This window comes from Dermacentor albipictus, chromosome 1, assembly GCF_038994185.2.
Source record: "Dermacentor albipictus isolate Rhodes 1998 colony chromosome 1, USDA_Dalb.pri_finalv2, whole genome shotgun sequence".
Classification (NCBI taxonomy): domain Eukaryota; kingdom Metazoa; phylum Arthropoda; class Arachnida; order Ixodida; family Ixodidae; genus Dermacentor; species Dermacentor albipictus.
In genome coordinates, this window is record NC_091821.1 from 282,730,868 (window position 1) to 282,756,285 (window position 25,418).

Genomic DNA, 25,418 nt, shown 5'->3' on the forward strand with positions numbered 1-25,418 from the left:
GGTTTTGGCCAATCGGCGGCACGGATGCATCCTTCAGAAATGACGCGATAGCGTCGGTTTCCCTTCACCGACGCCATTTTGAACTGGTGCAAAATGTGCTCAAAGAAAACAGCTTGAAAACAAGCGCAAGATGGCGGCCATCGGTCACTGCGTTCGCAAATGGCGACGCCGCGAAATTTTAAAATTTTTGACCAAATTTTGCAGATTTCGCGTTCACCCTGGGCCCTTTAAGCGCGATTTTTTATTATTTTCGGATTAAATTTAGCTTCTAGGTTTCGTGGAGGGATTCTTCAATGTATAAACATAGCGAAAATGCACTTTTCCGGAAATCGACTTTTTTGTGATTTTTTGGCGTTTCAAGACCCGCGTCCCCCCTTAAGAAGACAATGTCTTCACGATTACGCTCCTCCCGAATATTTACAACAGCATCAAAATAAAATACCCTTCATTGCTACTATATTAGTTTGAAGTAATAAAACGACGGACACCGATCGTAAGAAGTACTAAAATATGATTAAATCTATAAGACGTTTCGGCTTCCCTACGGAAGCCTTGTTCATAATGGGATGAAGGAAAGTTCACGGAAGCTTATGTATACTTCAAAATGTGACGTAAACAGCGCTTCATGACGGGGGGAGGGTTCCCTCATTTCGATTGACCGTGTGACGTGTTTTTTGTATCTCTAGCGATTCCAGATACAGCCGTGATTTTAGGTTTCTTTCTTGGCCGATAACTCTCGAGCGATCCCAGTCAATCTTGTGGCCTGTTGCATCCGTGTGCTTGGCAAGGGCATTCGAAACTGTATGTTTCTTTTTGACATCTTTCTGATGCTGCCTCAATCTCTGTTTGAAGTTGCCCGATTCACCGAAGTATGCGTTGTCGCAATCTGTAAAGGGTATCTTATAGACTACTCTGGGAAATGATTCTCTCGGAAGCCTGTCCTTGCCGCCAATCAGTGCTTGTCTCAGCTTACACACGGGCACGTGCGCCACCTCAACATCATAACTACGCAGAATGCGAGACAAGGTTTCGCTTATCCCTGAAACATAGGGTATGGCAGCATGCTTTCTTGGACGGGGATTACCCTCACGGACTGAATTGGAAAAGCGGCGTTCCACTGCACTAAAAATAGATGTGGGATAGCCACTTGCTGAGAGATCTCCTCGCGTGTGGTCCAAGTCTGTGGAACGACTTTCTGCTGTGGTGCAAATGCGGTTCGCATGGTTGAGCTGGGAGGCAGCAAATGACCTTTTGTGAGCGTCAGGATGAACGGATTGAAAGTTCAGGTAGCGGCCATTGTGAGTGTCCTTACGGTATACGCTGAACGAGAGCTGTCCATTGCATCTGGTGACAAGTACGTCTAAAAAAGGAAGTCTGCTGTCGAACTCTTTCTCAACTGTAAAATGGATGGCCTTTGTTACGTTTTGCAAAGATCGCAATGAGTCTCTTGCATCATCGGGCGGTGTTGCTATTGTAATTCATAAAGACATAAAATGTCAACGTTTACAGCTAAAAACGCCCCTTGAAGCAGTGGTGGTTCGAGTTGTTCTCCTAAACAACTTATCACCATCTGCTTGCTTTACATAGCTCCACATTACCACTTACACAAGTATGAATTTCAGTCCTTTATAGATGAATTGCCAGAGCCTTAACTCGTCCTTGGCGGTTTCAATGCACACAGCAGCCTGTGGGGTGACTCTCATTTACATGCGTGAGTTCATCTAGTTGAACAGTTTCTTTTCTCCTCTGATGTGTGTTTCCTGAACATATTACTGTCTTGCAAGCAGAATCTTTTCTTCAATTGATCTTAGCATAGTTCCCCGTCTATATTGCCCTAACCTGAAAGGGAAGTTACTACCGAAAATCCTCATGGGAGCAACCACTTCCCCATACTGCTGAGAACAGCCAAAGAAAGTGAATTTCCATCACAGCAGCAATATCGGATATGGCTCTTACTATTCTGATGGACCCGCAGCATCCTACAAGAATAGGCAATAGCGTTTCAAGGGACACATGCCCAGATTTAACGCTAGTAAAAAATGTTAACAATTGCGAGTGGCAAAATACGCACGAAACCTTAGGCAGTGATCATTATATACTCCGAATTTGCCTAGACCACAACAAGCATCGTAAACACAGGGGACAAGCTCGCCTTACGAATTGGTCGCTTTTTCGAGAGTCCGAGGGTCCTCAGCTCAACTCGCCTATTGAGGATTATGAGCAATGGGCTGAGTCACTTCTAGCTGCCAGAGAGAAAGTCACGAGAACCGAGAAGTCACCTCAGAAGTCACCTCAGAGAAGTCACCTTAGAGGATGTCCAGGCAGTCGACAACCACCTTCTCCACCTCTGGGAGGCCAGGAGAGGCCTCACCAGAAGGTGGAAAAAGCAAAAACACAATCGCAAGCTTAAAATCAAGATCGCTGAAATTACACGACAAGCGGAGGAATACGCGTGGACCTTAGCCAAAAACAACTGGCTAATCAAGTGCGACTCATTAAGAGGCGGGCTTGGCGTCAAGTCTACGTGGAGCCTCCTGCGATGCCTCATCGAACCCAGCAAGACGAGCGGAGAGCAGCAGCGGAACCTCAAGAGAGCCCTCCACGGCTATAAGGGTACGAATGAGCAGCTGGTGGCAGCCCTGACGAGCAAATACCTCTGTACGACCAAAGATGACGAGCCTGTGTTGCAGTATGAAGGCAAAGATAATCCAGAACTCGACAGTGACTTCGAAGTAGAAGAAATACAGGCGGCGCTACTAAACATGAGAAGAGGTGCGACGCCAGGACAGGACAAAGTTACAGTCGGCTTGCTCGCCAACATGAACAAGAAGATGCTAGGCCAGCTGACGGATTATATCAATGAGTGCCGGAGAGCATCCCTAAGCCGGGCAAAGAGGTAAATATTAACAACCTCCGTCCGATTTCGCTCACGTCATGTGCCGGCAAGCTGATGGAGAAAGTAGTGCATGCCAGACTTTCAGCGTATTTGGAGGAAAACGATTACATGCCCCACACCATGTTTGGCTTCGGGGAGCGCCTATCCACGCAAGACGTACTGCTGCAGCTCAAGATGGAAGTTATTGACCCACCCAACAAACGCAGTAGCAGAGCCATCTTAGCCCTAGATCTCAAGGGCGCTTTCGATAATGTGAAGCACTCAAAGATCCTGGAGAACCTGCGGAAGACACAGTGTGGAAGAAGGACTTTTGAATACATCAGAGACTTCCTACTAGACAGACAGGCTAATGTAAAAATCGGAGATTTTAGGTCCCAGCCACTCCCTATGGGCACCAGGGGTACGCCACAAGGGGCCGGCCTCTCCCCTCTGCTCTTCAATATTGCTCTTATAAATTTGCCTGAGCAACTCGATCGCATAGAAGGAATTCGGCACGCCCTCTATGCAGATGACATCACGGTCTGGGTGACGAAGGGCAGTCTGGGGCAGATGGAAGAGGCGCTCCAAGAGGCTGCTTCGACAGTCCAAAAATATGCCGAGGAGTGCGCACTGCGCAGCTCTCCGGAAAAATCGGCACTTCTAATCATGCGCAGACGAAAAGATGAAGCCCCGGTCAAAATTAGGGTGCACGACGCTGCGATCCCTGAAGTGGAGACAGTGCGTATCCTGGGATTACTGGTTAACAACAAGGGTGTCAACGCAGCAATGATTACTCAACTCCGTACATCATGCGAACAAGTAATGCGAATGATCACATGTATCACCAATAAAACGAGAGGGATGATGGAGAACGACACTCTTCGGTTGGTCAAAGCCTTTATACTCAGCAGAATTGTGTACGTAGCTCCGTACCTTCGGATGAGGAGGTGCGATTTAAAACATTTCGATGTCATGATCAGAACAGCATATAAGAAGGCACTAGGACTGTCGGTCAAAACATCTACAGAGCGCTTATTGCAGTTGGGGGTGCACAATACAACAGATGAGATAATTGAGGCCCACCTATTAAGTCAATATGCCAGATTGGCAGGGACGAAAACAGGACGCAAGGTACAAGAGGACCTAAATATCGGCTGTCCTTACTATATGGCAACAAGACAAGACATCCCGAAAGAGTGGAGGGGCAAATTCGCGACACTGCCCCTTCCTAAAAACATACACCCAGAATATCATCAAGCAAGGAGGAGGGCAAGAGCCAAGATGATGGACCAGATCTATTCTAAATTAGAGGGGGCCTTCTTCGTGGATGCTGCAGGGCCGGTGGGAGGAGTCTCCACAATATCGGTGGTGCATCAAGGGCAGACGGACAATGGACTTTCGGTTCGGCACGGGGAAATTGCAGAATTGGAAGAGGCAGCGATCGCCATGGCGGCTTCGCATCTTAGTTCAGAATACATCATTACAGACTCGCAAACTGCATATAGAAATTACACGCGGGGTCGAGTTGCACCGCTAGCTTGCAGGATCCTCAAACAATTTGGGGTCTTCGCTTCGCGCAAAGAGCTGATTTGGGTGCCAGGTCACGAGGGTGTAGAGGGAAACGAGCGTGCACACGCTGCCGCCCGAGCTTTTCTCCCCCAGGGTCCCTCCTCCTCCCTCCCCGAAGACTTGGACTTCCCAGTGCCATTAATAACTTATGCAGACGTATTACAACACTTGCGCTTATCGCGACGAAAATACCCGGGCCCAGTTAAGGGATTAGACAAATCAGAAGAATGCCATTTACAAAGGTTACAAACCCTGTCGATTTAATAACCGAGTGACGCTACATGCTATTGAGCCACAATCTTTTTCGGCCGAGTGTAAATTCTGTGGGCAGAAAGCAGATTTGTACCATATGGTATGGGCCTGCCAGGCTAATAGTCTCTTAGAAACTATAAAACAGCCAACGTGGGAAGGATGGGAGGCAGCCCTGTCCAGTTCAACCCTCAAGGACCAGTGAGCCCTCGTGGAAAGAGCTAGGGCGGCGGCCTTAGCCAACGGAGTTCCGGAATAGGAATCCGACCACCCTTCTCCTAACTCCCTTCTCCCTTTTTTTCTTTAAATAAAACGTTTTCATCCATCCATCACAGGCTCCTCGGTGGAAGGTTGATATAGCTGAGTGGGAGAAATTTCAAACTCTTACTAGTGTTATCTCGCTGGTTGCCATTTCTTTGTTAGGAATTGATGCTGCTGTTGAGTATTTTACTGCCTTAATAATTGATGCCGCCTCTAAGTGCATATCTGAAGTAAGTGGTGTGGCATGCAAACGCCGTGTCCCATGGTAGGAAACAGAACAAAGTGTGGGGACTGCTACGAGCTTCTCCCACTGCAGAGAATTTGGTCAATTTTAAGAGGGTAAAATCCCAAGGCAGGAGAATGCGCCGACAGGCAAGAAGAGAAAGTTGGCAGAGGTTTCTATCGGGTATAAACTTGTATACAAATGAGGCCAAAGTCTGGAACATGGTTAACAAGGTAAGAGGGCGACAAACGTATTCACACCCTTTAGTAAATGCACCTATCTATCCATGTGCAAAGCCGTAAAAGCTTTACACAGGGATAGGCTTTACACAAGCTTTTCTTAGCCTTGAAGGTAAAATCAGCTGTAGATCATCCATGCCATTCAATTATTCATGACTTCTCCGTGGCCAGGCTGTTCCGTAACCGCCCAGCCACTAGGCCTCCTCTGTCCTTCCAGTTCAAAGCACTATCAGAAGAAACATGCGTCCCTCTTTTAGTGAATGTCCTAATGGCTCCGGATCGGCGTCTACCACCTTGGGAGTGGCAGACTATTCAGTGTGACATCTCTTTCTTAGAGATATCAAAACGAGCACCTGGGACACATATACATTCGCATTTTCTTGGGCTTAAGGAGAAGTATTCCTGTGCTGAATTTTATAGAGATGCTTCAAAGTCCTCTCATGGTGTTGCTTACGCAGCTGTAGGACCATAGTTTTAAATATCCGGCACACTGAATTCATATACAGTCGAAACCGGCTATATCGAACTCTCAAAGAAACGCCTATCAGTCCGATATAGAGCATAATTCGATATAAGCCAGCTAAATAATTGGATTTCATAAAAGCATTTACCAAATCACTTATTGATGAAACTAGCTTAGTTTCGCATGAAATAGTCCTGCGTTTTCTTCTGCTTCGGCAATTTCACTGCCTGCGACGCACGCACTTCCCCATATTGTCTGAGCTGAGGCCGCAACCTTTCGCATTCGCGCAGAAGCACCGGACTAGTGCGAGTGCACCAATCACTTCGGAGGATGTGAGCAAAGGACCGTCGTTGCTTTCCTCATTGTGCCCACTTTCATTTGTGCTAGGTACGATGTCGGCAACGTAGTCTTAGTTTTTGGGCTCTCCCGTGGTTGCGACACCATCATCTGCCCTCACAAACTCATTCACCATTGATTCGTTAACAGCTTCTGGAGATTCTGACAGCTCGCTCCAAACTTCGGCAACACCGGCAACGGCTTTGTCGCATTCGTCAGAATTTATAGTCGTCGCTGAGCAGGTGGAAAACGGCACCTCTGAAGCAATTTCGGATGAACCACTTGTACATGGCCGTGCATATGCGTCGGGCGCCACGAGCACCGGGTTGTGAGTTTGGCTGCTTTAGCTCTAATTTCCCCCTTATTCATCAAGATGATGCTGAGAGTGCTCCTCGCAATCTTGCACGCTACGGGGACATCCGACTTCTCACCGCGTTCTACCCAATTTATGATTTCGAGCTTCATGACGAAAGGCGAATTCTGCCACTTCATCACGGCGACACTGCGGGAGAAAGCCCACAAGGTGCAAACACAATGAACCAGAAAAGCAGCAAGACAACTCGCACTTTTGCCATCTTGCACGATGATGGCACAAGAGCCTCTGATTGGCTGTTTGAGCAAGCGCTGTGGGTGGGCCAGGATCATTTTTTACAGGGGGGTCTCGACGGCTTGCTCGAGGCAGCGCAGTCACGGTAGGGAAGGCGGTTGGATGGAGCTGCGCCGCCGGGTTTCCCCGCTACCACGAAGGAAATTCAACTTCTGGGGGCACTTTTCTGCCGCTGACGTTCAATATATCAAGAGTTGCTGCTATTTTTCTTCAATGTAAGCGTAATTTTTTTCATATACAGTGGAACCCCAGATATCCGACTTTGTCGGGAACCGCGACAAAGCGTCGTAAAATCTGAACCTAAATTATGCCTACAAAAATACTACTTACTTCGCGCGACGAATTTACGAGAAACTTAAATGTAAACTACTAACATACTCTGCAGGGTTTGGAAACCCGAATTACCAAAAAAGTAAGTGCGATAAGAATTAGTGCTGCAGTACAGGTACCAATCATTGCTTATTCAAACAAACCTTTACAGCACTCCACTGCCCACTGCTGCAATTCCCACCAGCCGGCGTGAACATTAAAAAAAGTCGGTTTCTTTTGGACCTTGTTTGATCCGTGAACCAAGAGCTTTCGCTCGAGTTGGGCAACGTCCAAAAGGAGGTCCTCGGCGGCGTCACGTGAACAGATGAAGTTCCGGATGCTGTCTGTGTGCCGTAGCACCTCGGCGAGCGTGGTAGGCACAGGCACGGCATCTGTGGCGTCATTGTCCTCGTCCAATGTTGGAGCGGTGTCGGCACTAGGCAAAGCCTCCTCGATGGCGTCATCCAGCGATACCTCGCCGCAGATCGCAATGTTGTCGTCGGCCTCCACGTACTCGGCGAAGGTAGTGGTGAAATTTAAACCCTTGAAATAGTCGTCGGCGAAGCCAGTATCCACTTTGAGCGGCATTGAAGTTGTTACGTCCCCAGCAGAGGAGGCAGTTTCTCACTTAAAGCTACAGTGCTTGAACGAGTTAGCAATTGTGCTTCGCGACACAGCGTTGTGCTTCGCGACACTGCTTCTGGTACCCTTGCTTGACGCACTTAAAGGGACACTAAAGTGAAACAATAAAGCAGTTTAGACTAATGAAGCATTGTTTCAGAACCCTGCAGGCAGTCATTTAAAAAAAAGGTGTTTGGTTATTAGATGAGAAAATGAAGGTCCAAGGATCAGTATTTGAATTTCGCACCGAAACCCCAGCGTCGGTACGTCAACATGACGTCAGGGATTCCAAAGTATGTTTTCGCATTTGGGCCTCGTTGGCTGAGTAAAGGTTTCCGAAACTTGCCATGTTTAATATTTAGTTCCTTTAGAACACAATGTAGTCAGTCTGTACTGCTATATATAATTAGTAGGCCCTAGAAGATCCCATAAAAATACATGACGTCACGGCCACCAGGTGCGGGAACTTAAGTAGGCGTCGCCACCCGTATTTCGTTCGTGTGCCTTTTCTGGCTTACCAACCGTCTTATCGTTGTAAGAGTAGTGTTTTTGGTGTTGTAGAAAGGTAATTTACTGATGCAGAAGAAATCATTTTTCACTTTATTGTCCCTTTAATGATGCCGGCATCCACCATCTGCAGCCGGCTTGTGCAGTTGAGCGAAAAAAAACCCGACCCTTATGTTCCTCTGGCTGGACGTATCGGGTGAGTGGCACAGTGCATTGTCCACGAAAAGCCTTAGCACCCATTTTGTTATCCAGCTGCTGAAAAAAATTGCTGAAGAGCGAAGACGTCATCCACGCCTTTTTGTTGAAGTTGTAGCTGCACGGCAGCGTCTTCAAGTTCTGGAAGCACTGTCGCTTTGCAAACTTGCCAACATCGAGCACGGGCAGCCGCTTGAAACCGTCCTCGTTAGCACAGAATAGTGCCGCCACATGTTCTGTGCTACGCTTGCCACCATGACAGCTGCCAGCCTTAAAAACGCAAAGGTTTGCTTGGGCTGCATATGGTAAAAAATACCGCTCTCATCAGCGTTGAAAACGTCGCAGGGCTTGTATGCAGCAGTCATCTCTGGCAGCGACTCCATCCACCAGTTCACCGTCGAAACGTCCACAGAAGTGCTTTCTCTGCAGGAGCGGGTGTACATAATCCTGTTTCGTTTTTTAAAGCGATCCAGCCACCCGTTCGATGCCTGAAAGTCGTCGATGCCCAGGTGCAATGCCACAAGGTCCGCCTTTTCTTTTAGAATGGCGCCGTCAACGTTAATCACAGAGCTCCGTGCTTGATGCAGCCACTTGACGAGAACTTTTTCTAACTTCTTATGCTGACCTTCTTTTGCCGCTTTCCGCTTGAGCCCGAACTTGTTGGCATTCTGCAATATGACCGCTTTGTTTGCCAGCATCATCTTAAGCGAAAATTCGGGTATCTTAAGGGCCTGAGCAATGCTGGCTTTCGTGGCTCCATGCCACTTTTCCGCTTCCTTGATAATATTCAGCTTATTGCCCAGCGACAGAATTGTCTGCTTTCCGGACATTGTGCGTCGCGTCTGCACACAACTCAAAACCTCCGCTGAACGCTGGTCACTAGGATTACGACGAAGAACACGTGCGAAGGCCTCTCTGCGCTACCTTGTCGGCAATCTGCTGCTGAGATACTGGAAGAAGAGAAGCGCTTTCCCAACGCGACGAGAGGTGATGCCGCCGGGAAGAGAGGAAGAAAGTGATTGCGGAGAAGAAAAGGCGCTATTTTAGCACTCGTCGCGGGCGGCTGCTGGTGGGGGAGGGAGAAACGAACGATGAGACGAGGCGGGGAAGAAAACTGCGCCGGAGCGAACCGGTCAAGCGGTGTCAAGCGCTTTGCATGTGGAGAGACAGAGCAAAGAAAGAGACCCGCGGCACTTTTCTTTCGTCTGCCGTTCCGTCCCGCGCTTCGTTAGGGTCATCGTATAACGTGGGTCAGGCGTAAGATTGCGTCGGATAACCGGGGTTTTTAATGCATTGCTTCTTCGCCGGGACTGCACTAATCTGTCATAAAATCGCGTCGTCGCAAAACCGGGGGACGTATAACTGGCTGTCCACTGTATACTCATTGTAACTATACCGTGTCCGGACATTGTTCGATATATAGAATAATTCGATGTAAACGGGTTCGATATAGTCGGGTTTGACTGTCCCAGTTTTATTAAGGCGGAAGCATACGCAATCCTCTCTACAGTTAAACACATTAAATAAACAAATCTCACAAGGGCTGTTGTGTTTACGGACTCATTGAGTGTAGTCCGAGCCCTAATGAGTCTTCGAAAATCTAAGAGCAATGTTGTTAATGAACTATATGCATTGCTATGCTCTGCTTATAACGATGAAAAAGTAGTCATATTTTGCTGGGTGCCTGGCCACAGTGGCATAAAAGGCAACGAAGCGTCCGACAAGAATGCTACCTCAGTAGCCTTTAGCGAAACTGACGAAAACATACCCATTCTAGCCACAGACCTTAAACCATACTTACGTCACAAGCTCAAGAAGCACTGGCAGAAACAGTGGGATTCCGAGGTATCCAATAAATTGCACTTGATCAAACCCAAGTTAGGGCATTGGATATCTGGAAAAACAACACGATACATGGAAGTGCTTCTTTGTCGATTAAGAATAGGTCACACCTTCAGCACCCACTCTCATCTACTGACTGGAAGTGACCCTCCCTCATGTACAGTGTGGCGACAGCCTTACAGTTCTCCATGTCCTCGTCTAGTGCAGTGCAGGGAAATAGAAAATAAGCGTAAAAAGTATTTTCATTCATCATATCGTCAGTATATTCCACTTCACCCAGCAGTTTTTCTTGGTAATGAACCACTTTTTAACCTAGAAACAGTTTTTAGTTTTCTAGATGAAGTTAATATGTTAGAACTCATTTGGCTTGGTCGTGTGTAGCACAGCCTCGCCTTTGACGCTGTAGCTACACGCACGTAACTCTTTACAGCATGTGCCTCTGAGCTCTTGTTTTACTTCAGGAGCCCTGTGAAGGCAGAAGTGCTTGTATGCATCCTTTTATTTATATCACCTTTTCATAATGAAACTTTTAAGCCCTTTTATTATGAGTCATTGTCTTTATTTTGATATTTGTATACTTTACGCACTTTACAGTGACCCGTTTTTAGGCCTCCTTACAGCCACACAACATCTACCTTTCCAACTCAGTTTGACCATTTTATCACTTACACTATTCATTACTATATGTCATGGCACTCTTTGACCATAGCTGGCCCCTGCGCCATTAAAAGCCATACATCATCAAAACTCAAGACTAACACTGACCGCGCAGCTCGTGTCAATACGGAGCACGTTAACACAAGCAGATGACACTTGCTGTTTGCTGGAAGTGTTTGAGCGTAGTGATAAATTGTCATTGTGTGTTTTCTTTCCGTTACCATTTTTCTACAGAAACAAATTGACCGGCATTCCAACTACAGTCGCCGACCGTTTATTCGGACCTCACGGGGACTGTGGAAATGTCCGAATAAACAGGTGTCCGAAAAAGCAGATTAAGAAAAAAAAAAAAAAAGAAAGAAAAGAAATCCTTTAATTCCACGCACTTTTTCGGGTTCAACAGTAGGCTTGAAGAAATCGTGAATGCTCCGTTGCACGCTGTTCTGTTTACGCGCAGTCAGATAAGCCTGAATCTCGGAGAGGGTCGTATGTTCACTATAGGCGGCTGGAAGCACAGTCACTGCTTGTACTAGCTCCGCATGCGACGGCAATGTAGCACATGGTGCGCCATCTTCCGACTCGGAGTCATCGTCCGGCGATGCAGCAGGAACCTGGCGAATGATCTCACCGTCATCGAGTTCTGCGCATGTCAGCAGCACTTGTGAAACTGTCAAATGAGACGGTGTGCGAAATCGCAATGCAACCACTGCGCAGGTCCCTGCAGAACATTTTCGGCGTCAATAGGGAGCACATCGGAAGGCGACAAATCCTAGGCCTCCCGGCACCCGCTTGCCAGCATGTCCCAGCGCAATCTGCGCTGGCACTGTCGGCGCCATTAGACACTTGATGCAATGTTTCCGTATGCCGCGTTGGGTCACCACTACCTCGACACAGCACACAAAGCAAACACCCCCATGCCATCACCAGTCACACAAACGAAAAACGTAGCCTACTCGCAGCGTCGTGCACGAAGAAACAAACAAATCAGGTGCTGATTGTCTAGGCATGGCTTACTAAGCTGAGACCGAAACTGCTGTAGCAACTCTATCGAACCAGGTAGAAACAATGATAATGAGGGGGGGATTCCCAGTAGCGCCACCTCGTGGGGCAGCACGGAGACTCCGTTCAAAACAAAAATGGCGCTCAGCTAGTAGAACCATGCACCGGTGAGAGTCGGTGCATGGTGCTCTTGATCGAGTTGGCTCAAGGAGTGTCCGAAAAATCAGACAAGAGGTTGCAAGGTGTCCGAACTTTCGGCAGTTCTTATACATTATGGTCTATGGGGGGAATGGCGGTGCTGCGAAGCAGACTGAATAATCGAGCATGTCCGAATTTTTGGAGTCCGGAAAATCAGTCGGCGACTGTATTATGAATGTTTGTTCACCACGAAGTGGGAAAAGTTAGCGATGATCCAATCTGGGTAGCCGATCGGATAGCTCGGCCAACTGATGTCAGTTGTGCTAACGATGTCAATTGTGAGATGGCGGCTGAAAATTCAGGAGCAGCGCCGCTGGGATTGGTAGCGATGCTCATCCTTAGAAGCTTGTAATAAATTACACGCTTTATGCAGAACTCTTGATTGTGTAACTTAATGATCAGAAGGACCTTTTCTAATGACTCAGTATGTTTGTTCAATAGCGTCAGGATCGTTTCAGGGTCTATTTAAGAGCTGTTTCTGACATTGTTTTGGCGATTTGAGTACTTCTTTCGGCCACTTTGTGCAGCCTGCATACGAGACCATAACGGGACCTAGTATGCATTCCTGAATTATACAGTAGTGTTTGCGCCATCTCCAGTTGCAGTACAAGCACTGAGGCATATAATAACTGTACTGGCAGCTATTCAGGAATATTTTTGGCATTGCCGTGACCCAGAGAAAAAGAGCAATTTTTTTGGCGCCTCCCTCCTCTAAGCGAGTAGCCCAAATGTCGAGGTCCCCATATTGGTAGCTACTATATTTACATAATTGTAGGTTGACCCATTTTTTAAAATTTGAAAACCTGAAGTGGAGGGTCGACTTACAATCGAAACCAGAACATGGCACCGCCAAAAAAGTGAGACCAACGAGATATCAGGGAAGCTACACTGTAGTTACAATTTTATGTTTGCTCTATTGCCCTACCCATAGCTTTTCGTTATCCCGTGCATTTGTTCACTTTTTGAAAAGGTTTTTCAACATTTTTTAGAGTTTTACAGTGCACACAACACTCATGGGGGGTGTCAATAGTTGATGGAAGTGCCACTGTTCCATTCGCGGCGGCACCCTCCGAACGGCAGTGCTTGGGGGGAGTATCCACAGTTCATGAGAGAGCAGACACCACTCACGTGTTTCTCTTTGCCTGTATCTCTTAGTATGACGCGTTTGACTTGACTGCTAGCTACGTGCTACTTCCATGCTTCCTAAGTTGTCATGACTGCTCTGGGTCCATTGAACATTCAGTGCTCATTCACAGCAGCGTTCAAGAGGACTGCCATCCTTTACGACAAAGAAACAAATCACTGCGCAGTGGGCCACAAGTTCGATGTTTCTGAACGCGTGATGCGAGAGTGGCGACTGCAGCGAAGCAAAATTTTCACCTGTGATGGCAAGCGAAGAATTTCCTAAGGGCCGAAGTCGAGACGCTTTCCGGAGCAGTAGGCCAAGATTGAGGCGTATGTCGCTGAAACGCGTGATCAGTCCCTGCCACTGAAGTGCAACATAGTCATGAAACAAGCCTGGATCTTCGTCTTTTAAGGGCTTGCTCCGCTGTGAGTATAACGAGTGGCTGGTGGCAGAAGACTGCGAACTTGCGCCAACCGGACCTGTCAAAAGAGCCTCCCTGACGGGTGCGTGTGGTTGGGTGCATTCGGTGTGGGCTGCTGTTCCACAAGATGTCATGGTGCAGTCGTGGAATTTTGCTGGACGACGCGCTGTGAGGCTCTAGTAGTGATGACGATGGCAGCACTAGTGAGGACGATGGCACAAGTGAAGAGTAGTCCAGTTACCATGCCAGCTATTAATAAATTTTCGTTATGGAATGTGCCCTTGGGTGGGGATAAACTTTTATTGTAGAACCAGCACTTTATGATGGCCGGGCCTAAGCCTCCCATGAGCGGTCGTCGAGGGCTTCCCTCGCTGCCATCTCACGAGCGTGCTGGGTTGCTCAGGTTTGGTCGTCGAGGGCGGAGCTCCGCAGAGCCTCGTGCAACTTCGCCGAGAAGGTTGTGGTGTTGATGTCTGTGTACTGTGCTGGGCACTCCCACAGCATATGCGGAAGCGTAGCCGGGTGAATGCCACAGTACCGGCAGTTAGGGGTAGTGTGAACGTCTGGAAATATAAGGTGGACGCGAGCAGGTGAAGGGTACGTGTTTGTTTGTAGCAGACGCAGGGCGGTAGCCTGCACCCGGCTGAACTTGAGGTGAGGTGGGGGTAAAGTTCGGCGACTGAGGCGAAAGGCCTTAACGAGATCGTTATAGGTGGTCAGATTGTCCCTGGTGTCCAACTCGTTTCCAGTGACTCCGGTGCGGTCGACTAGGCCTCGCACAATGGATTGGGTGACGTCGTTGAGATTTTGGAGGTGTGGGTGGACAGGGCCCGCATGGGCTGGGATCCATGTGAGGGAGGTCATGCTTTTTTTAGAGTGCGGTGCCTACAGAAGATGCGAAGAGCTTGAGCAAAAATACAGCCTTTGCTGAAGTTAGTGATGGCTGAGTGAGAGTCACACACGATGGTGTGACAGGTGTGATTTAGAGTGGCCAGGCCAATGGCCACCTCAGCCGTCTCGGCAGTGGGGGTAGTGACGCTGGAGGCGTGGTGCAGGACTCCATCGCATGTGGCGATGGCCGCAAATCGTGTGCCATGGGAATGTTGGGCTGCATCCACAAATGTGACGCCAGGTACGTGAGCAAAGGCTTTATGATAGCTCCATCCCGAGCTTGGCGTCGGGCCCTGTTATATGCAAGGTGCATGTTTCTAGGGATAGGGTCTGTGTAGATGCAGCTACGGACGTCAGTCCGGATCGGTTGTTTGGGGCCCTGTTGCTGATGGTAGGTGAAGCCAAGTGTGGATAGAATAAAGCTTCCCATTTCAGTAAGGGTGAGCCGTTCAAGTCGAGAGCGGTGTTGGACTTCAATGAGTTCGGCAAGGGTGTTGTGAACTCACAGTTTGTTGAAACGTTCAGTGCTGGTGTAATGGGGAGGCCAAGTGCTTGCTTGTAGACCCCTCGTATGAGGGTGTCGAGCTTGTTTTGCCCAGCCTGTTCAAGTTGAGGTACGCAGCAACGCAGGTAATATGACATATGACAAAGGATTACACAAAGCGGAGAAGGCTTTCTTCTTTGAGTCCCCATCGTCAGTTAGAGATACATTTAAGAAGGCGTAGGGTGTTTGGAGATTGGGCACATATCTTGTTGAGAGCCGTTGGAGCCGTTGGTAGAGATGGTGAGACCAAGGACCCGGATACTATGGACGTGTGGAATAGGACTGCCATCTTGAAGGCGTAGGGTGATGGCGTCACAGGGTCGGTGATCAGATTGGTGTTTGGGAGGGCGACCCCGCTGAATGGGCAAGTAGAGAAGAAGCTCTGATTTAGCCGGCGAACAACACAGTCCGGTTCCTTGGAGATAGGCTTCAAAGTCAATCACCGTTCGGAGGGCTGACTCCACTTGACCATCACTGCCTCGGTGCGCCCAGATGGTGATGTCATAGGCGTAGATGGTATGGTTGATGTTGTCGACTCATTGTAGTTGTTGGGCAAGGCCAATCACGACTAAGTGAAAGAGCATGGGAGAGATAACTGAACCTTGGGGGTGCCTTTGCTGCCAAGGGGAAGCTGGTTTGATCGAGTATGCCCCCCCCCCCCTTCACACGCGATATGGAGGGATCGACTTACATTTGAGTCGGCTTACAATTGTGTAAATACTGTGTCATATTGTTAAACAAACCGCATTGGCTACTTTGAATTACTAAAAAATCCAAATGAACAAGTTGTCAATTAATGAGCTTTTACTGTAACTGCTGCTGTTTTCCATTTTTGCCTTATAAGATTGTACAACAGTTTACCTGCCTTGTTTTTCTGCTTCAAGGATAGAAGAGGGCGATACAGCCTGTAAATTATAAAGGAGAGTTATTTTACATTTGGTGCAGTTGGCTATGCAGATTTCACTCGAGTTAGTGAGAATGGGGTATGGACGTACAGTGGTCAAGTCATACTTGGAGAATGGCACAGATCCAGCTGACGGCATTGACTGAGAAAAGGGTTGTAAATATATCTCTGTTCTTCATATAAGTTCCAAATGGTTGTTCTCAAAATAGTTGCAGAAACCTTTTGAAGAAGACAGTAACGAAAGTACACTGACTGTCTTAATGTCACAAATACAGCAGGAGGAGGCTATGCAGTGGGAGCTGCAGCAGCAAGAAATAGAGCTGGCTTGTGACACTGTTAAATGCCCTTAACGATTGGTACATCTCCTTTCGATGTTTCTCGATTGCGTACACAAAACACTGCAAGCTAATCAGCTTTTAAAATAAAGGTCCATGTAAGAGTGAAACAGTTACTTTCTGATAACGAAGCAACTTTACTAGTGTTTGCATCCGTACAGCATATTTAGCAAATGTTAAAAAAAAAAAATGTTAGGTTTAGCATCTTTAAACTGCACAGTGGATAACGAGGGATGTGGTAGTGCTGGGGCTCTGGATTCATTTTGACCATCTGATGTTCTTTAACGTGCAGTTAAATCTAAATGAAATCTAAGAAAAAAAAGTACTTTTGCATTCCTCCGCTCACAGAATGCACTCACTGTGGAGTTGATGTGGCGGGTCTTGAGGTAACAAATGATGTGATCTGTTTATAGAGAGTGAACTAGACAGTAAAAAGGGTCAATATTGTTGCTAAGCTGGCTCAAGTTGCTTTGCTTATGACTGCAGGCTGAGCCTGAAGGAACAGAAGCGCACCGAGCTGTATGCCAAGCAAGGCCGCGGCAGCCAGTTTACATCCAAGGCTGAACGGGACAAGTGGATCCAGAAGGAACTCAAGTCTCTGCAGAAAGCCATTCGTGACAAGCGGGACCAGGTAGGCTTGGATCCTGTCTTATGACGGCAGAGGGAAGCTGTGTATTCTCATGCAAGGGCCACACTTAGGCATGGCGTCTGCATACACTGAAATCTCGATATAACGCACTTCAGGAGACTGCAGCACATCGTTTCTTATTCTGAAAGATCATTTTTGTGAAAACCCTAAAATTAAGCATTCTCTCCATCAACCCATCAGTTGCCTATATGTGAACTATCTTATAAAATGTCACTGTTGGATCTCTGCCTGCGCTCTTGCTATTTACCATGGATTCCGGTGCCCTGCAACACTGAAGCACTCTGTAATAAAAGTGGGGTATGCAAAAGAGACACCAACACCGAGAAAACCACTGACAAAAAGTAGATTCCATGTCACCTAAAAAGCACAGTTTCTTTTTTGTTAGTTTGTTTTTCACATTCCTTGCCGTGGACACCACAACTGCCTCGCTTGAGGCGGATATATTTCAAAGTGGAAGTGCGTATAACCAACACTGTCCGGAAAGTGTGACTGTGGGGTGCCCCAGGAGCACGGCCGCAGAAAGTGCGAATTAAAGAGACGTGCGCAGAAATAAAAGCAAAAAAAAAAAAAAAAGAGCTGCGCCGCCTTGGTTGCTAGGCGACACTTGTCTGGGTGGAAGGTATGCTCGAAAAGACTGGTGCGTTGTGCCTCCTCAATAGAAAAAAAAAAATCCCCTCCCACATTTTTTCCTCTCTAGTGCCGTCTCAGGTCTTCTGAACCCATGTGTCCTAGCGTCCCTTTCCTGCACCTTTTCGTCTATTAGCTTACTCTTATGGCCGCTGTGAAAGATGCATGGAAATCCAAGTATCCCCAGATTGTGGAATATCAATTCATGACAAAGGGACTGATTAATGATCATTATTTTGAAAAGTACGGTATTCTGAGGTTTGTAGTACTGAAATATGTTTGCATTGAACCTATAAGCAGTCAGCGGGGGATTTATGCATGGTTTGTTAATGTGGTATTCATACTAATAAGGTTTCACTCTGTCAGTCAAAAGTATAGGTGTAGTGGAATCTCGTTAATGTGTACATGCTGGGGAATGCAGCATAACTATCCAATAAACGGTGGAATGCTAGAATGTGTGAGGGCTTCGCGGGCCCCAGGAATGCTTTTGCAGACCCATATTTTAGAACCACTGCTCTAGAGGACAGCATGCAGATAAAACATCATTGCCTTCAATGTGGAGCATTGCGCTCATAGATGCCACAAATGGCTACGGTGACCACCAAGGTTGGCTTGTCTGCTCATGACAGTATACAGTGAAATCTTGATATAATGAACTTCAGGGGACTGCGGTAAATTGTTTTATTCTGAAAGAGCGTTTTAGTGAAAACCCCAAAATTAACCATTCCAGCCATCAACGCATCAGTTCATAAGTTGTCACCATATGAGCTATCCATTAAAACGTCGTTGTAGGGTCACAGCACGCGCTGTTCCACTTTTCCATAGATCCTGCAGCTATGCACCACCGAAGAACCATATAATAAGAGTGACGTGCGCAAAACAGACACCAACACTGAGAAAACTACCGACAAAAAGGTTGCTCCATGTCACCTCCAAAGCCCAATGTTTCTTGCATTTTCTTTGTTTTTCACATTTCTTGCTGTGGACCTAGCAACTGTCTCGCTCAAGGCAAACACCTGAACTATATCAAAGTGCAAGCACATGTAGGACACCGGCTGGAAAGTACAAAGTGCAACTGGGTGGTATCCTTGCGAGTACGGAGGTTACATTTCACTGCATGCATAGCCAGTACAGCCGCAGAAAGAAAAAGAAGGTCGAAAAAAAGAGGCGTGCACAGAAAGAAGGGTGGAAAAAAGAAGAGATGTGCCTACTTTGCTAGGTGACACTTTTCTGGACGGAGCATGTGCTCACAAAACCTGTTACATCATCGCCTCTTCTAGCCCGCATTCTTTTTTTCTTGGGCTTCGTCTTTGAACCCACGTGCCCCGATGTCCGCTCTCTGTGTCTTGTCCTCTGCTAGCCTACTGTTTTGGCTGCTGGGAAAATTACACGGAAGTCTAAGAATCCCCAGATTTTAGAATATTAGTTTATAGCGCTGAGGCATTATTAACATCACAGGGAAACTGAGTAAGGATCAATCTTTTGAAAAGTTCAGTATTCTGAAGTTCATAGTACTGAAATATTTTTACATTGAAACTATAAGAAGTCAGCTGCGGATTTCTAAAAAGTTCATTAATCGGAAAAGTTGGTAATGTGGTGTTCGTAGTAACGAGGTTTTAACGTAATGAGTAGCATTAGGAAGAGGAAACAGCGCATCCGAGGACTAAGATGACAACACATACGTTAATGTCCTCATCTTACTTGCTATTTCTCCTTCCAAATGGAACATCAACTAGCCCAATGTCAATTGTGTTTAAGTAGCATTGTTTTCATGGCGCTTATTGCACCCCTGCATTCTTTCTTGTCCTGTCGTTTAGCGCTGTTTTAAAGCTATCAACAATGTACAGCAAAACCTCAATAATTCGGATTTCACTGGACTGAAAACAAAAAAAAGGAGGAAACTCTGAACTGAATGTTGAATAATCGAGGGGTATCAATTTTCAATGTCTCGTGACTGATTGGCGCTTGCAGTAGAAGGCCTTGCGGCTTCCATTGCAGCACGGCCACGGCGCGCATTTGAGACACGCTTTTCACTATCGTGCACACATCCCGTTTATTTTTTCATCAGTGAGCTGGCTGCCAACATATCATCCATCCAGTGCGATGTAGCTGGTGCTCTTCATCATCGACTGCTATCATCGACGAAACTACGCTTTGCCGCAACTGTTGCGCACAAAACCGCAGCTGCTATTGATGCGATCATGAACGGCGACCTTGCACTTCTCAAGGCACACGGCTGACGCATGCACTAAGCCAAAACAAAACTGCTGTTTGCCGCAACCGCTGTGGATGAAACCGCGTTCCATCTCGATGCACTCATGGATGGCGACTACGCAGTTATGAAGGCGTGCAGCCACACCGCGTACTGAGTCAAAAATGAAACCACTGTTTGACACAACTGCTGCGGTAGAAACCATGGCAGTTATGGACGTGACTGTGGTCAGTGGCCTTGCAATTTGGGAGGCACGCTACCAACGCACGCACCGAGTGAAAAAAAAAAAAAAACAACTACTGTTTGCTGCAATTGTGTTCAGTAAAAGTTCGTTAATTCAAATTTTGCGGGGATGCTGCACATATTCTAATCATACAAAATTCGAACTAATGAAATGAGAAAAAAATATATAAGGCGCACATATAGTCCGATGTAGCGTGTTCGCCTGCACGCACACGGTACGTCATGTTTGCGAGGATGTCTATAGTTCGATGCACTGCCGCAGCCAACGTGGCCCCACGTCGAGATGGCTTTTGCTCCATTCTCGCATTCGTTGTGCCGACTGCGCCGACCCACAGTGCATGGCGTGGGAAAAAAAAAAAGGTGCCCACACCGCTTCGCAGACAATCACAGGCAGCTGTTCAAAGCAGCGCGTGGGTTGGGCATCGTTCTGCGCATGTTCCACAGAAAACAGCTGACAGCGCACACATCGAAATCTAGAGGGGATGGCTTTTCGGCTGGCGCAGCACAAGCGCCTTAAGCCCACACCACGCGTATGCTTGTGGACGTGTGCAAGCTCGCGTCTATGCGCCTAGCACCTGCTGCGCCTCATGAGGAATGGTGGTTTGCATCTACAAAGACGCGTGACAGTGCGCACTCACTGGGCTTACTCATAGACACCTTGGAAGACGCCGGTTGTACTTTATTGTTGACAGTGTTTCAAAATGCTTCGATATATGTAAATGTAATAGTTATATTTTTGTGGCTGTTAGATCGACACAAAAAGGAAAGAAGAAACACTTTCTTGCATGATATAAATTTGCTTCACTGGGAGTTGAGTGTACCACGCCGTAGCTGCCTTGCCAGGTGCGCCGACGCCAGGCAGCCCAAGCGTGCGATGACAGAGAGGAGCTGTTCCCTGAGATCTGGTGTACGGTGTAATCCCATGCTGCACCGTCTGTGCATGTGTGGGCATGCGGATGTGTGGTCTGTGCTTTAGTGTGTTTGGCCGCACACGACACGCGCCGACACGCGCCGTAGGTACAAGAGCTGCACTTTAAAATGCACTTTCGGAACGCATTGCAACCTGCTGTGACATTGGTCGCAGTTCTACTTTTGGAGATGCGCTGGCTGCAGGCTGCTGAGTTTCACTATACGCATAGGTGGCGCCCAAACACGTATCCCAGCGATGCTTTCGTTTCAGTAATAGCGACGAATCTCAAAGGCTATGCTTTTTAGTACTGCGAGCACCGATAAACAAGACGGCCGCCGTGCTAGAGAAATCATCTCGTGCTGCTTCTCGGCAGAACACCGTGTAAAGAGCATAGCCTCGTAACATGTAACATGAAAAAAAGAAAGAAAAAAGACACAGTTTCGCCTGTAAAGCAAAGCATCAATTGTGATTGCAAATTAGCATGCAGTGATGAAGTAAGGATAGCACTTTTATGGGCCGTATCAACTTGTAAGCATTCACCTGTTAACTAATATATTAAGCATGCTGTCAGCACGCACAGCAAACGTGAACACATCCCACCCGATGACTATGGACACTCGCTGTCAAAACGCTCGCATCAGAAAATGCGGCAACAGTAGCGAGTGAAGTGACATTTGTGCTAGTTATCACTTCAAAGCAAAGTGAGTGCCGAGATCACATAGCACGTTCAAAGCTACGAGCCACCGCAACAACTAGACTGCCCCCAATGCAGATCGCTCGTAAGATACGGCCGCGCGACTGTGCGCAGACACCACATGCGCAGTTGCAGCCTGAGAGAATGCGCCCCCCTCCCCTGGCGCCTCGCAACGATGGGTGCCTCGCGCATGTGAGAAGACTATGCGCATCCTCTTCGCATTCATCCCTATGGTTCGGGCGAGATTGAGTCAGTGTATTTAAACGTGTAACGACGTTCACTTCTGCCGAATGTTTGTCGGTGCAATGTGGCTCATCACACCTCTGCTGTGAGTGGCCGCCCAAGACGTGTTCAATAAAGCAAAATGTTTCCGATGAAACTTCAACCAGCATACGTGTTTGTCCTGATAAACTGCAGATGGGCTTGCCATAGGTCGTATTGTGACCACGCAAGTTTGCTACTGCGCAAACTTATGCGCTGCCCAGTGTAGTTGTACCTGTGGTTGCGCGCCGAAGGCAAGAAATATAAACAAGAGAGATGAACCTGGCCTGACACGATGTCGGAGTGACATCAGGGCCCCTCCTTAGATTTTCCTTCCTCCATGGAGCTTCACAAAGGGTGATGTTAGATGGTCTCCTAAGTTCGTGTACGATTTCTGCTGATGACTATGGCGATGCAGACTTCGCCGCTTCATTTGAATTGTACACTAATGCCGTTTTAGCTCTTTTGCGGCGGTCCATCGTCGCTTAGGTCCGAGAGTTGTCCGAATTAAAGAGAGCTTGATTTTATTACACAATGCATATGCCTGCTGGGACTACAGGTCAAGTCCGAATTATCTGAGTTTCTGAAATAATGAGAGTTGAATTAATGTGATTTTGCTGTACCAACAAACTGAACCTTTCTGCTTTATAGTACTTTTAGAAGAGGCAGAATCTTGGTGATACGATCACGCCTGATACGAATTTTTCGCAAGACCCGACTGAAGTCTGTTAGCTTACAATGAGCTCAGGTTGAATGTTGCAAACCACCTTTCACGCTGCAGCAGATGATACGAAAAATTGAGCCACCGCACGAGAAGGCCCTGGTGTGCCGGTAGCGGCAAGTACAGGCTGTTGTCAGACTGGGTAGAGCGACCATGCTAAATGCGCTGGTCTCATTCTTGTTGCCAGGGTGACTTAGGTTACTCCGCCTCCCCTCTCCCAAAAATGCATTTGCTTTGTGCAGCATCGTGCAACTTCTCTGCAGTTTTCGAACACCTTATAACCTTGTCAGGGGCCGGCAATTATGTGTGACCCAGTGTTTCCACGTCAGCAAGGCAAGATCGGCAGCATTCACTTGCATAGTTCATTGTGCGCATGCATTAGTTGCGAGATAAATATCTGGACTGCGCCTAGGCACTACACAGGGGGACACAGCAGGACACAGCAGCAAAATTTCCAGGTAACCAGGCAAAACTTGAAATGTCAGCCTCGCAACACGTGAAGTGTGTAGCCAATGTTCTCTTTGTGCGCTCGCCTTTGTTGCTTTTATTTCTGCATGGAGCAATACAGGGCTGCGTTATCTTAATTTCCAATCTTTCTTGTTGTCAGCATTGCCAAGAAGGCGGCGCTGCGTCAGTGGGAAACGGATCAATTGTGCGATAGCACCTCTGATTATGAAGACAATGCAGTAAAAAAGTGCAATTTTCTAATTCTCAAGTTCTGCTACATATTTCTCCCAAATATTCTGCCATTATTTGAAAGAGGCATTAAGATTGCGGAAAAAAAAAATTTTAAAAATCTAATTTTGAGCAAGTCGGCCACATCCTTGCCGCACCTCTCTTAATTTCCCAATTTATAAAATTTTTTAAGTGATATGCATTTCGGGTGAAATGAATTTTCGTGCTGTCCCAAGAGGTTCGTATCATTGAGATTCTACTGTATGGTTAGTGCTGTGATAGAATGTTAGCTTCTCTTTTACAGGCCTCTTGAGTCTTCTCAATTGTGGAAATGGCTTGCTTTTCATTTTGCAGATAGACAAGCTCCAAGAGGACACGCAACGAGATGCAAAAAACAAGGTGGTCTTGGAAAGGAAAATTGAAGTGAGCCTACTATTTTTGTTATCTACAAAGGGGCAAGCTGGGTTCATATTGAAAACTGAAAGACAGGTGAGATGAATGCACAAGTGTTGACCACCAACGGAAGGGGCACCTAATAATTTAACTTGAACCGAACATTAAAGAACAGAGGTGTATGCCTTCACAAATGAGAACTTTGAATAGTCAATGCACAAATTTTTGGACATGCCTGATAATTCAGTCACTTTCGTGGCACCTCCGCGTACCTTGTAGAGCCAATGTACCGTTTGTTTGCGGGTATAACTAGCAGCAAAAATTAAAAGAAATTAACTGAAGTGGGGTTACAGGTTATATGCAAATTTTGTCTTGAGGTGTGGCTTCATGGCACTGCAGTGCGCGTTGCTGTGAAGCCACATTTAAAAGCGAGGTTCCCAGTCATTCGCTTCAGTTATCTCCTGGTGAGCCCCGCCCTCTCCCCACCCCTGTATGTTGAAGCTCCCTTCTCCCCTCATTCGTGGTTGCCCATTCTCCTCCTCTTTACAGGTTGACATTTTCTGTTTAGTAGTTAGCAAATAGTGCATGCAGTGCAGCAGACTAAAACTCTGATCCTGATGAGCTGTGCTTAACGGCTGTCTACAGCGTAGCAGAAATTTCAAATTATCAGCATTGCCGAAGCAGGGAGGAACAGAGCTGCTAGCTGAAGATATGACGTGAACGAGTCGTACATCTGTGAATAGAGACTTTTTCAGAGATGTGAGTGTTGTGAGGGTATCTACCAACCGGGAAAACCGGGAATTCTTGGGGATTTTGAATAATCTAGAAATACTCAGGGAAAACTCAGGGAATTTGTTCTATCAGCGAAAGTGAGCAGTAATTTTATTGAAAAGGAATGAAAGTCGCAATAATGCTGGCTCGAGCAACAGAGAGGAATCGTAACGAATCCTTTTTGAAACCGTGTCGTCTGCTGGAGGAGAGGAATCGTAGCGAATCCTCTTCGACGCCGTGTCGTCCGCTGGAGGAGAGGAATCGTAATGAATCCTCTTTGACGCCGTGTTGTCCTCTGGAGGAGTTGTCAGTGTACCGTCAATGACCGACTTTCCAGATGCCTGATAATTTCGGACGGCTTCGCGGTACCACCGCATCTCTCATAGAGTTAATTTATAAGAAAGTCTGAAATTGTGGACGCGAGAACACTTTGCCGTCCGAGTTTTCAGACTTTTTGCTGTGACCGCCAGTCCAAAGCAGCAATAATCAAAGCCACCACCATTGCCACCATTTTGATTACCTTTTCTCCTCGAACCGGCGCTGTTGCATGCAGATCTGCTGGCAACCGTAGCCACCACTGCGGCAACGCTAAACTTAGCTGCTTTGACGTTGGCTATTAGGTTCTTTCCGTTCTGTGCCGGGTTTTTCATCGAAAGTATTCGCTACTGTAAGCAACGGCACCCACTCTGCCTTTGTGGTCCTCGCGATTTGTTTCGAACCTCGGAAAGCATGGCGCGTTGCATAATGCCACTTCTCAAAAGTTAGCTTCATCTCAGTACAGTAGTGTTACTTGGTCAATCGTACACAAAAGTATTGCGGTGAAACATAACAAGCTTGGTAAGGGGGGCAATTGTCATGGGACACAGTATGTGTTCCTTAATTATACCCGCA

At 47.2% G+C, this 25,418-nt stretch overlaps 1 protein-coding gene across 5 annotated transcripts in view; it reads left to right on the plus strand.

Moving 5' to 3' along the window:
- Window positions 1–25,418, plus strand: part of SMC3 (structural maintenance of chromosomes 3) — a 573,351-nt gene that overhangs the window by 162,503 nt on the left and 385,430 nt on the right. For all 5 annotated transcript variants that reach the window (XR_011511201.1, XM_070531360.1, XM_070531363.1 and 2 more), the window contains exons 11-12: window positions 16,858–17,002; window positions 23,718–23,786. Coding sequence is in view for 4 of the 5 variants with exons in the window: in XM_070531360.1 (XP_070387461.1) it covers window positions 16,858–17,002; window positions 23,718–23,786 (214 nt within the window). In the remaining variant the exon portion in view is untranslated. The remainder of the gene's footprint in view (window positions 1–16,857; window positions 17,003–23,717; window positions 23,787–25,418) is intronic.